Source organism: Trichechus manatus, unplaced genomic scaffold (assembly GCF_000243295.1).
Source record: "Trichechus manatus latirostris isolate Lorelei unplaced genomic scaffold, TriManLat1.0 scaffold00033, whole genome shotgun sequence".
In the NCBI taxonomy this organism is placed as follows: domain Eukaryota; kingdom Metazoa; phylum Chordata; class Mammalia; order Sirenia; family Trichechidae; genus Trichechus; species Trichechus manatus.
In genome coordinates this window covers 15,136,707-15,149,578 of record NW_004443969.1, presented here as the reverse complement: position 1 = coordinate 15,149,578, position 12,872 = coordinate 15,136,707, and the positions used below count along the sequence as shown (strand labels likewise).

At 35.0% G+C, this 12,872-nt stretch overlaps 1 protein-coding gene across 1 annotated transcript in view; it reads left to right on the top strand.

Moving 5' to 3' along the window:
• LRP1B (LDL receptor related protein 1B) overlaps nucleotides 1-12,872 on the top strand; it is a 1,771,065-nt gene that overhangs the window by 1,752,478 nt on the left and 5,715 nt on the right. Inside the window, exons 83-84 of the mRNA XM_004375116.1 lie at nucleotides 4,979-5,055; nucleotides 12,732-12,822. Coding sequence (XP_004375173.1) covers nucleotides 4,979-5,055; nucleotides 12,732-12,822 — 168 coding nt within the window. The remainder of the gene's footprint in view (nucleotides 1-4,978; nucleotides 5,056-12,731; nucleotides 12,823-12,872) is intronic.

Genomic DNA, 12,872 nt, shown 5'->3' with positions numbered 1-12,872 from the left:
ATTTTTCTTTCTGAATGCCTCTTTTATCATGGTTAATAAGGGCAGTCTAGCATATATGTATGTGTATAAGAGGAGAAATTCAATTTCAAATAGCTTTAAGTTTCACCTTTGAATTTTTTTTTCGGTCAGAAGAGTCCCATGACCTTTAAAGTTGATGAAAAAGGGAGCAGATATTAATCTCATTATTTTATTTTGAAGTCTTCCCAAAGCGGGTAACTCTAGGCCACATTTCTGCAAAATGACGGTTGCAGTTCATGTAAGTTGATCATGGTTAAAGTGAAAAACAGTACCTAAGATTTTCATATACCTTCCCTATTTTATATCTGATTTCAATTCTTTTTATAAAAATCACTCTACTTCTTCAGAGCTATGATTATTTTGAGCAGTCTAATTATATATGTGATATCTGTGCTGTTAAATGTAATGACTGTCCCTTATGTACAAAAACCTTATTTTGGTATCTTAAAAGTGTTTATTGTGCTTCCTGGTAATATTGGCTACACAATTGTCTTTATGCAAGTATGCTCCCCTATGCTACAGAAAATTGTAATTAAAACTGAAAATGTTGACGCGACTGTATTTATGCAAATAACGCATGACTTCTCTGTGTGTTTGCTGGCTGTAACCTCCCCCTGTGAGGTATTTTTATAAGTATGCTATGCTAATTTTTTTACAGCAACATGTGGAGGAGGATTGGCATGGCAACACTTGTGAAAGTGTCTCACGGAGGGGAGGGCACGGCTGGCAAACAAACACAGAGAGTGAACGTTATTTGCGTAAAAATACAATACAGAATAATTGCACAGACTGTTAAAGGACACAATAAATTAACTAACCATGTCTTTCATATAATAACATTCAGATAAGAGTTAGTTAAAAATATAAACCTACTTAGTTTGTCAGGCATTATGTAAAGAACTTCCACCTATGTTATTTTATTTAATCATCGGGACAACCTTGAGGGGCATGCATACTATTATTCCCATTCCACAAATAAAAAAATAGTTGAATAATATTTTGTATAAGAAGTCTGGTGGGAATATAACAATATTTTTCTCAAATAATTATTAAAGTATGATTTGTGATTTACTTGCATCCGATTTATCTCATTAAAATGCAGATTCCTGGCCACACAAGCTCTTAGTGAAAATCTCTAGTGTGCGTCATCATAATCTGAATTTTTAACAAATTCTTCAGTTTGGTAACCATTTCTGTAGTCTAGAACATAAATAAAAATGTCAAAAATATGCTGTAATTAAGAGCATTTTGTATATACGGGTATAACGTAAATGTAAGAATGAGATAAAGAAGAAAATGTAGCAGTAAGTAGTTTTTATTTTGTATATCAATGGCCTAGCAGAGAAAGGGAGAAGTCAAATAATGTTAAATCAATAATCCTTTACTAGGAAACTCTTGACGGAACTGCTAGGAACAGTATCATCATATGATGATGTGAAGAAACAAGGATAAATGGTTGTATGAAAAGTAAATAAGATTCTATCTACCTACCTTCCCACCTACCTACATACCTACCTGCCTACCTGTCTAGCTATCTACCTATCTGCCCATTCATCCCTGACCCAACAAGACTTAGTTAAATTTTATGAAAGTGTTTGAAAATTTAAATGAATCAGAGTAGTAGAGTGATCAACACATAAGTTGAGGCTGATTTTCTTTGTCATAAGTTGAAGAGCAGTGGGAAACATCTCTAGGATAATTTAAAAAGGAATGATATGCACATATTTGCAATGGTGAGGAAAAAGAAAAAGAAATGACTGTTTGGGAGGGCCTCACAGGACTAACTTGAAGATAATTTTCTGAGGACGAAATAACAAGAAGCAGTGGATTTCAACAGTACAGATCAAAGATGACCAAGGCATGAACTATAGATTTCACTTAAGGAATAATGAAAAAGAGACAGATGCCAAAGATATTATAGTCAGCATAATTATGCAAATCACTCAGTGGGAAATTGGATAGGAAATTTCGATGATCTGTATGCATTCCAATTCTTCAATGTTCAGCCATTAATAGCTTTGATCATTGTAGTCTACTCAGAGTATGAAGATTTATGAATTTCTATAAAGATAGTAAAAATAGTCTTAAATCAACCACTGGAAGAAGAGCTTGTAGAGCAGTAAAAGCTTTAACCGGTAATTTTGTAAGGTAGGCAACAGGAATAATGATTTCCGTTTGATTTAATATCTCAAAAGAGATTATTTCTTAAAACTGGAACAAATACAGAACAGTGGGACATATCTTACTTTGTCTTAGGCCATAAAACATTATTTTATAAGGAATAGAGGGAGATTGCAAGGCGGCCATCAACTGATTAAGATATATAACTTAAAATTAATTATTCTCCAACACAACCTTTGAAAGTTATTTCTAGTATGCAATAAGTGACATACTCCCTGAAGATTAGGAATTTAAATGTGCTTCCACAATTTTAAAGAGAAGAGCATCATAACCACTAGCAAGTGCCCTCTTTTATCTATCATAAATACTGGGTTCTTAGTCGTTGATAAATTAGGGAATTAATATTGTTAACAAATACCACCTGTCCTACTTAAAAAATCCCAAAACTGGGAATCAGAATCACACTATCCTTATCATTTTTGTTTAAAAATCTGTCTCTGATTTTCCAGGGCTCTAAAGACATAATTCTCATAACTTCCTAAAATATTTAAAGTACATGATGTCGATGTCAGAACACAATCTGCCAATTAGCATTTAATCTTCCAATTTCTAAACAATCCCATCTTCTGACTTCTAAGCATCTCAGTGTAGTGATGAGCCCCAGAGATTCTCATCTTTAATAACATACAAAGTGTATCTCAGGTCATTTCTTTCATATAAGAAGAACCCTGATTTTTTTTTTTAAATCAAAAGAGGACCTGTAAAGAGTAAACTTTAAGATTTTTAATTCAATCATTTGATACAATTGCAGAAATTTAGCTCTATACACATCAGTTATATGATGAAGTTACTAAGCAATCATTACTGAACACACTGAGTGTTCAGTTAGGAAGATTTGACAGATGTAAAGCTATGTGAAACAAAAAGAATTCTGCAATTCTCAGAATTCAATCCAAGGACAGGTTTGTAAAGTGTTCTTAGATATCTTCTTTTGAATTGTCTGTGGACTGTGTCCAGAATTAGAATCTGAAGAATTGGAACAATTTTCTAGATCATTCACCTACAAATCCACTATTGAGGGGGAAAAAAAAAGAAGAAAAAAAGATTTTTAGAAATCAGTGACTTTATTGGTTGTTTACTATATTTTAATTACTTGTAGACTTGCTTGTTCCACTGCCTCACTGTGATAATGTTGACAGAGTCATGGACCAGGCCTTACCGTTTATTTATGTCATAGACCTGAACTTATCATTTATTTATGTCATTGTTTGTTTTTTATTTATTTATTGAAACGATCTGCTTGTCGTATGGTGTATAGTAAGTGTGACGTATAGAAAATGATATAAAATGCAGGCTTATTTTTATGAGGAATATGAACAAAATGTTGGGATAATGCATGAGTGATGACCTGAATCGTAATACAAATAATGATATTAACTTTCATTTAAATCATGCTCCATGCTCATAGTTTTATAATTTGTCATTATAAATCAAATAACTATATTCTTAAATAATAACACTATTATTGTCATTTATGCAGAAGTTAATATATGCTTTTTTGAAACAAATGTTTGTGTTCATGATTTGAGTGTCAGTAATGATGATTTTATGAGAATTTGCCCAGGTTGTAGGACAGCCAATATTGTCTTCATGGATATCACAAATAATTGACACGGGATCATAGAAGCCTAGTTCAAAAAACAATTTCAGCTGTCTGTGAGGGATAGAATTGGCAGAGACCTTGAAATTGAAGTTACTTAGTTTGGCCCACTGTGTTCAAAAAGATCCACTTGGAATGGTTCTGGATGCTTTTTTTTTTTTCTTCATTGTGTATAATTATTCTTGATATTGTGCTATCTGACAGTCATTTAAACTGAAGCCAATTAAATTGCCTCTCTGTGGACTTCCTCTGACAGATGCACAGAGGCATCTTGTGTTAGCCAATAAGCATTGTTCAAACACAGCTAAAACCATTCCAGCATTTATTTTGATACAACCAGCTAATTATATGGTTGTGAATTATGTTTAACAAATGGATTTTAATCAGCTCTACTATTCCAATCCTCTACTAGACTTCTCATATGGGTGTCATGGTACCAAGATGGGGGTAAACAACTTCTCCCAATAAAACTTGAGCAAATTCTCCTAATTTCATGGTAATTTGGAAATGGGATTGAAAATACAGCACTGTATTTCCCTGTCTATGAATAGGAAAGTAAAATTTCTGCATCTTAAACTATAACACTAGTGATCATTTGCTGTTTGGTAGTTAGTTCCCCTGGGTATTTAGAACTATCAGAAAAAGACAGAAAAAAAAGTCATAGAATCTTAATAAGGCATTCCTTAACATACAAAGTCGACTTTTACGTGGTAACTTGTAATTCTGAATACTTCTCAATTTAATTCCCAGTTTTTAATCTACATTACTATATTGTTATAAAATATGCCAATTTTAAACCTTAACACAGAATAAAAAAAAATGAGTATAAACAAAAACCAAACCCATTGCTGTCGAGTCGATTCTGACTCACAGTGACCCTATAGGACAGAGTAGGACTGCCCCATAGGGTTTCCAAGGAGCTCCTAGAAGATTTGAACTGCCAATCATTTGGTTAGCCATCAAACTCTGAACCACTACGCTAAATTTGAAAAAGAACTTCAACAAGTGAAGCCCAATTGAATTTACCTTCCAAATTAGCAGAAATCTCTACATGATGTTTAGGAAGCAGTTTATGACATGGCATACTCCTCCTTAATATATTTTTGAAGTCAATGCATTAACAGACTGTGTGTTTTATTATTCACTGAGTTTTATTTATTTATTTTTTAATCTTTCTAGATGCTCCACCAACTGGTCAGGCACACAGTGTGAAAGGCCAGCCCCGAAAAGCAGTAAGTCGGATCATATCAGCACAAGTAAGTTTCTCAGATTAACATCTTGGGTGGTCTATATATTATACTTCTTTTTTTCCTTTTGAAGCCATTATCAAGGGACATGAGTCTTAGAAAGCCTCATCTGTGGAATTTTGCAGGAGAGCCATTACAATCCAAGTGTTTTTGAAAGAAGTAGCACTGAGCTCTCACTTGGTGAAAGGATCCAGCATTTATATGCTCTTTCAGGCCATGAGAGTTCGTCACAAACTTTGGCAATTCTCAGAGATGCACATCTGCAAACCTAAAATAATCTTTTCTTAGGAAATCTATGTCAGCTACAAAGGCTGCAGGTATCACAATGGATGTAAGATTGCTTCAGGAGAAAAAAATAATTCCATGCTTTAATTAGAGCAAATGCATTTCAATGTGTTGTGTGAAAAAGAAAAAAAAAAAAAAAGACTCGATCTGGCTAGACTTACAGAGATATGAAATAACAAGCAATTCTTAATTAGGATTGTGGTTGATTTATTGCTCCTTTGTTTTTAAAGTACTAATTTTAAAGTATAGTTCAACCTTTTAAGATATTTTATTGTGTAGCTGTAGTCTTAAGACGGGTCCCTGATACGAAAGTCTATTCTTATCATTTTGTGTGTGTGTGTGCGTGTGTGTGTGTGTGTGTGTGTTTTGACAGTTTTAAATGATTTATAAAGATTTTCAACATAAAAGTATGAAATAGTTTCTCGATTCATACATAGTGTCATTAATTTTACCATAAGTGGAGAACCTTTGAAAAATCTGTAGTATCTATTGAATAGCTAAATACGTTCTTAAAGATAAAAACATAAAATCAGAAGACAATAGATGATTGTTGACTGATCAATGTTTACTTTAGCAATTTTTCCCTAGTCTTTCACTGCTGGAGAAAAAGATTTCCTAAAAACAAACAAAACCCACACCACCTTGGAGTCTGTAAAAAGAAAATAAACTATCCAGGTCAAAGTATACAGCATCTCTGCACCTTAGGGCAGGTTCCCAGAGTTGGCTGATCTACCTATTTGTTGCCACAGCCCTAAAAGTTCCTATTGCACAGTTTGAAATTCTCCAAGCATCATTGTTTAGAATGTCAACATTTGCAGTCATTTGGATTATAAGCATGAATATCTTTGAAAAATGGCTAGGTGGGTATATTTGAATTTGGAGAGGTGAGGTAAGTGATCATTATCATGGAGCATTTTTGGGGGGACCTTAGAATTTATGTGCTGAACTTAGGGTAGGGAAGAAAGAAGGCATTAGAGAAACTATGAGTGCATGATAGTGAGAAAAGAGCATGAGGATTTGGGGAACTGGTTTAAAAAAGTGAGTCGGGGTAGCAAAATATATCTTTGCTAATTTGATACTGCAAAATGAGAAGGAAAAAAAAAAAAACTTTCCCTTCCCTTTTCCTAGCATCTAAGGCGCAAACTAGTATCATCAGTAATAATTATGGAAGCATACCTATTTACATATGACATTGTGAACTGTTTGGGAAAGTCAACCATCATTAAGAACTTTTTTTTTTTTTAACCCACTTGTAGAACACAATGAATTTATAAATTAGGAATTGTGGAGATGGGTGCTTTAGCCTTTGTTTCATGGAAATTTCTCAGTTATCTAAGACAAATGGGACACATAGCCTTTTAGTGAGTCAAAACCAATTTTAAATATTGATAGAACTGTCTAAAATTAAAGAACAAAACAGTGAAACGGCTATTGAATTTTCAAATGTTATTTAAGGTTCATTCACAAAGGGGAAGCTTGGTTTTTGGAAAATAGTTTGGAGCAGGAGTGCTGCAGATGTTTTATTGGGGGGGTCCTCCAATCATTTTCATGGGCAATAAACTCCTTTATAAGAACATACCTCTAATTACATGCAACCGTTCTAAAATAGAGAATGAGCACTATATGGGAGGAGTTGTGGTAGCTATAACCCTTTTTTCAAAGATTCTGATAGTCTTCCTCCAATCAGTGATTTAAAGTCATTTAATGGAAGTGTCAATGCACATTGAAAAGGCTATTGACTGTGTCAATGCTACATTATTTCAGACTTGAGCAAAGTTGGCCAAATAATGATTCTATTAAAACTCAAACCAAACCCATTGCTGTTGAGTCAATTCTGACTCATAGCAGCCCTATAGGACAGAGTAGAACTGCCCCATAGTGTTTCTAAAGAGCGGCTGGTGGATTTGAACTGCCGACCTTTTGGTTTGAAGATGAGCTCTTAACCACTGCACCACCAGGGCTCTAATGACTCTATTAGAAGGAACAAAGTATCAGACATTATGCTTAGAGAAAGTAGTCTCAGTAACACAAAAAGGAGGGGAAGGCAAATTCAAGTGATCCTTCCTGAAGTAAAAGGGTTATTTTATTCTCTCAAACAAAACCCAGTGGTTTTGAATGGATGTCAAACATTCCCCAAACTTGAGCAGATGTCGTCTGCCCAATAAGGATAGATACTTTACAAATGTGTTTTCAAATCTCCATTTCCACTGAAGGTGAAGTATTCCATCATCATCAGACCTTGACATAGTCAAGAATACACTGCCTATGTCTGCCTAATTACTGTCAATTGTCACGGAGACTTACCTTCCTAATTCATGCATAGCTTTCTTAATGATTTCTTAGTAGTGGTGCTGATGTTTTCTGGTCTTTGCTGTTTAAAGTAGCTAGAAATCAGTCTGTGGAATTAGACCGATCCATTATCTTAGGGATTTCTGTTAGAGCTCTACTTGAAGAAGCATGATCTGACTCTACTAAAGTTACTTGGAGGAGTTGAAAGCTCAAGATGACAAAATACTCATTGCATGCTCCAATTTTAAATTTACATAAAATGTTAAGAGAATTGATGCTGGTTATGAGTTGTGCTATCCATAAAATTAAGCAAGAAAAATATCCTTAGCATCTGTGGGGCGGTATTGCAGAGATATTTTGTTTTACTCTCCTGACAACAGAGAGGTGATACCTGCTGAAGTGTTATCCTTTATTCTTGTCTCCTTTTTTCCTGCTTGACTGTTATCTTGTTTATACCATCATGGTTTAACACACACACATGCACACAGACACATACCCCCAATTATATGATACCAAAACCAAACCCATTGTGGTTGAGTTGATTCTGACTCACAGCGACCCTATAGGAAAGAGTAGAACTACCCCATAGGGTTTCAAGGAGTGGATTCAAGCTGCCAATCTTTTGGTTAGTAGTTAAGCTCTTAACTACTGCAACACCAGGGCTCTGATTATGTGATGCCAGGAATCATTGCTGTTGTTGTTAGGTGCCATTAAGTTGGTTCCGACTCATAGCGACCCTATGCACCACAGAATAAAACACTACCAGGTCCTGTGCCAGGCTCACAATCATAAATATCCAAAGATAATTGAAAAATGCACTAAAACATTCCTTTGTATCAATTTCTCAAAGGCTTCTAAAATAAACCAACTATCTAAAAGTAGAGTGATAGAGAAGAGACCTTGGATTTAGACAAACATGGGTTTGAATACTGCCTCTGAGACTTCCTAACATTGTGTCTTTGCACAATATCCTTGACCTCTCTGATTCTCTCTGAGGAAAGCACAAAGTTTATAACACGTACTATTCCATGCTTTCATTCACTTCACTCAACAAACGTTTATGGAGCCTCTATTGAGTGCCAAGTACTACACTAGACCCTGGAGATAGGTCAGTGAATAAGATGGAGACTCCCCTTCTCGTGAAGTGGAAGTTCTAACTTTAAACAAGGAAGTAAACAAATAAACTGATTATAACATTATATCGTAAAAAGCGCAAAACAGAGGTATGCACAGGTGTCATGGGAACATACATTTTTAATTATTTAATAAACATGTATGTTCACCTTCTATGTAATAGTCACAATCCTCTTGATACTATGATAAGGAAGATGTTAAGAATGATACCCATTTTATAGATAAGTAAACTGAAACAAACATAAGTTACTTGCCCAAGAACAGATTGCTGTAAGTAGCAGAAGTGAGATTTGAACAGAGGTAGTGGAGCTCTGCTGGGCAGTGGTGAAGAGCCTGGCTGCTAATCATAAGGTTGGCAGTTCGAATCCACCAGCTGCTCCTTGGAAAACCTATGGTGCAGTTCTACTCTGTCCTGTAGGGTTGCTATGAGTCAGAATTGACGCGACAGCAACTCTTTTTTTTTTATTTAAGCCTCTCTTCAGAACCTATTACCTCAACTGCTATGCTGCACTCTCTCTCCCATGGAAGGTTGTCTCTTCAAGTAGCAATTTGATAATACAGTTCTTCCTTCTAATGGCAAAGTGTTGCATAATGAAACTTCAAAACCATATTATAAAAAAGGACTTGCTGTATTTTATATGAGAAAGTTGTTGAGCCATACTCTTTACTCTTATAAGTACAGGGTATAATTTTTTTAAATCAGTTTATAATAATCCATCAATAATGTACTGTTCAAAAAATCACCTGCAAGAGACATTGGTTGTTATATGCTGCAATACAGTATTTACTGCTGTATGTACTACTTGGAGAAGAATTACTTATTTTGCTAAATCCTTCTCTTTTGATTCTAAAAATATCTGTGGTTGCTAGTAGTTTTTATCAGTATAAAATATTTTACAAAAAAAAAAAAAACTACCTTGCAGAATTGCTACCCTGCATTATTTATCATCTACGCGAAGCACCATTGCAATTACCTCGACTGGTTATAGGAAGATATCAGAAGTTTAGGTTTTTAAGCAGAATGTTGTCATATGTGGATCCCTGGTGACAAAGTGGTTAAGAGCACGGCTGCTAACCAAAAAGTTAACAGTTTGAATCCACCAGCTGCTCCTTGGAAACCCTATAGGGCAGTTCTGCTCTGTTTAATTGGGATGCTGTAAGTCGGAATTGACTCGGCAGCAACAAGTTTGGTTGTAATATATGGCATTTGAACTGCCATCTGTGATGAAAAAAATAAAAAAGCAAAGCCCTTTGTTTTCTATCATGCATAATTTCATCTTTCTACCTTATAGGAATGAAATGATATATGTAGAACAAATGATATCTAACTTTCTAAATAATTTGTAATTTCATTGAGGGAAAGGTACTTTCATATAGCTTAAAAGGAGTATTCTTAGATATTTTTGAAGACACAACTTTTAAGAATTAAACAAAAAAAGGAAATAAGGAAGTAAGGATATTTATAAAGCCATGATCAATGAGTTGAAGTCATAGTTTATAAAGTAACGAAGCTATTCTCTGGTATTCAAATTTTGTGAATAAATGTTAATTACCATCTAAGGTGCCAGATTCTTTACTTATGTTAATTACTAATACATTATAAATTCATGTAAAGTTCACTTTCCAAAAACCAAGGAGGTGATACAATATCAAACTTACTAAGTTGCATAGTCCTGGTAATAACATGACAAAATAAAATAATTTTTACATTTTAGAAACTGGCTAAAGGAGAACTATATTTTTTTCTTGGACATAAGAGAAAGTTACATGGTTACTTTAGACAAATTATTTTTGAAGTTCACACTTTAAAATATAAGATCACCAAATACATGACATTTCTTTAATAAAGATATTTGATGTTTTAGTAAGTGATCTCTAATATGGACTTTTCTGGCTAGAGCCATCAGAATTGATCCATGCTTCTTTAATATAAGTTGGTGTTTACTATGCCTATGAGTCAGAATCAACTTGACGGCAACGGGTTTGGTTTTTGGTTACTGTGAATAATGTTATCGTTAATTTATATTCCTGTACTTTTACATGCACATATATTTGCAGAGAAAACATTCATTTATTTTAATAATTCTTACTGTTCCATTTGTGAACCATTCAAGAGCCCCACAATAAAATTTTAATAGTTATTGAGTTACTTTCTTTCTTTGTTTAGCCAGTGGTTAAACTGGCTTGACTGAATCAGCCAAATGTTTATATAAATTAAGCAAAGTCTTTATTTCATGGCCACTAAATATCCATTTACTAGAAAAGTTAGCGTTAATTACTTAATCCAAAAAACAAACCTAACCCACTACCGTAGAGTTGATTCTGATTCATAGCCACCCTACAGGACAAAGTAGAACTGCCCCATAGGGTTCCCATGGCTGTAAATCTTTATGGAAGCAGATTGCCACATCTTTCTCTTGAGGAGCTGCTGTTGGGTTTGAACCACTGACCTTTCTTTTAGCAGCTGAGCCCTTTAGCCACTGTGCCACCAGGGCTCCTTTAATTGCTTAATAGAACTACTTAACACTCTCCTGTCCTCAGTATCTTAGGCATTCAGTTTTCTTCCTACCATCAGTGACATATACTAAAAAACCTATTGCCATCTAATAATTCCGACTCACAGCGACCCTATAGGACAGAGTATAATTGCCCCATAGGGCTTCCAAAGCTGTAAATCTTTATGGAAGCAGACTGCCACACCTCTCTCCCACAATGACATATAACCCTGGGTGTATGCTCGTGAGAATCTTGTTACCAGCAAAGGGATATTGTTGTCTCTTTACTTCCTTCGCAAAAAAAAAAAAAAAAAAAGTCTGATCCCCCTTACTGCCAACCCAGGCATAGAGTCCAAGGCTGTCTTCAACTTTGCCTCTCCTATATGCTCATATGCATGAAAACTAAGAGCTAGTTTCTCTGACCACTCTTGAAGATCTATTCCATTAGTGCTAAAACCTAAGACCATTCCTACTTATATGAAACAAGGGTAAAATAGACGTTTGTAACATAAGCCAACTCCCCAAAATAAGTTTTGCTGAAACTATTCTGGAACTGGAACTTGAGACAGAGGATCCCCCTTCTCTTCTATTTTGTTTAATCAAGTTTACAGCCCTGCGTGATAGTTCTTTTTGTCTTTGTTCCATTGGAGAAAAGCAAGAGCCTCAAAGAGTTTAAGTAACCCAACCAAGGCTGCAATGCAAACAACTCAAGAAATCCGTGTTTAGGCCTATTGTTCGTTGCATCTAGTCAGCCCCAATTCAAGGCAACCCCTCGTATAACAAAATGGAACATTGTCTGGTCCTGTGCCATCTTCATGATCTTTGATATGTTTGAGTCCATTTTTGTGGCTATTATGTCTATCCATCTCATGGAGGGTTACCCTTAGTTTTTGCTGACCCTCTACTTTGCCATGTTTAGGCCTATGTCCCTCCAAATCCAAAAAGAATGCCCTCCCCCCTTTTTTTGACAGGCTGCCATCTATTTTGCCACATGTATTTATGGCCAGAAAATATTTGTAGCTAAGATTACAAAACTAAGGGTGGGAATGTGCTCGGCGAAAGTGTGTAAATGTCTTTTCAGTCACGGTTGATTTGTATGCAGTCCCAACATGTACAGTGAATGTGCTGCATCCCTGCAAGTAAATGTTTGTGTGGGGGTGGGGGTAAGGAAGGAGGGGGAACCAGGAGACTGAGACTGACAGAGAAGTTAGTACCTCTAGGCTCAAGGTATTTAAATTCAACACGTAAATAAAAAAGGTAAAGAAACATTTTCAGTAGATCAAGTATTTAGTAAAAGAATTTTTTTTTTTTTTTTTTTTAGAGACATAGGAATGTAGGCATTTGGACTAAGCTTTATTTTTACTATATCAATGGTCCAGTGATTTGTGGTAATAAAGTATTCAGTTATATCAACCTTTACTTATGTTTAAGACTTAACCTCTTCATTTGAGTTATGTGTTCTTCTATTCATTTATTTTTCAGGAAGCATTGCCATCATTGTGCCTCTCGTGCTCTTGGTGACTTTGATAACCACTTTAGTAACTGGTTTAGTGCTTTGTAAAAGAAAAAGAAGGTAAACTGCAATGTTCTAGACTAATAGTAAATAAGTCACACAAATAGTTG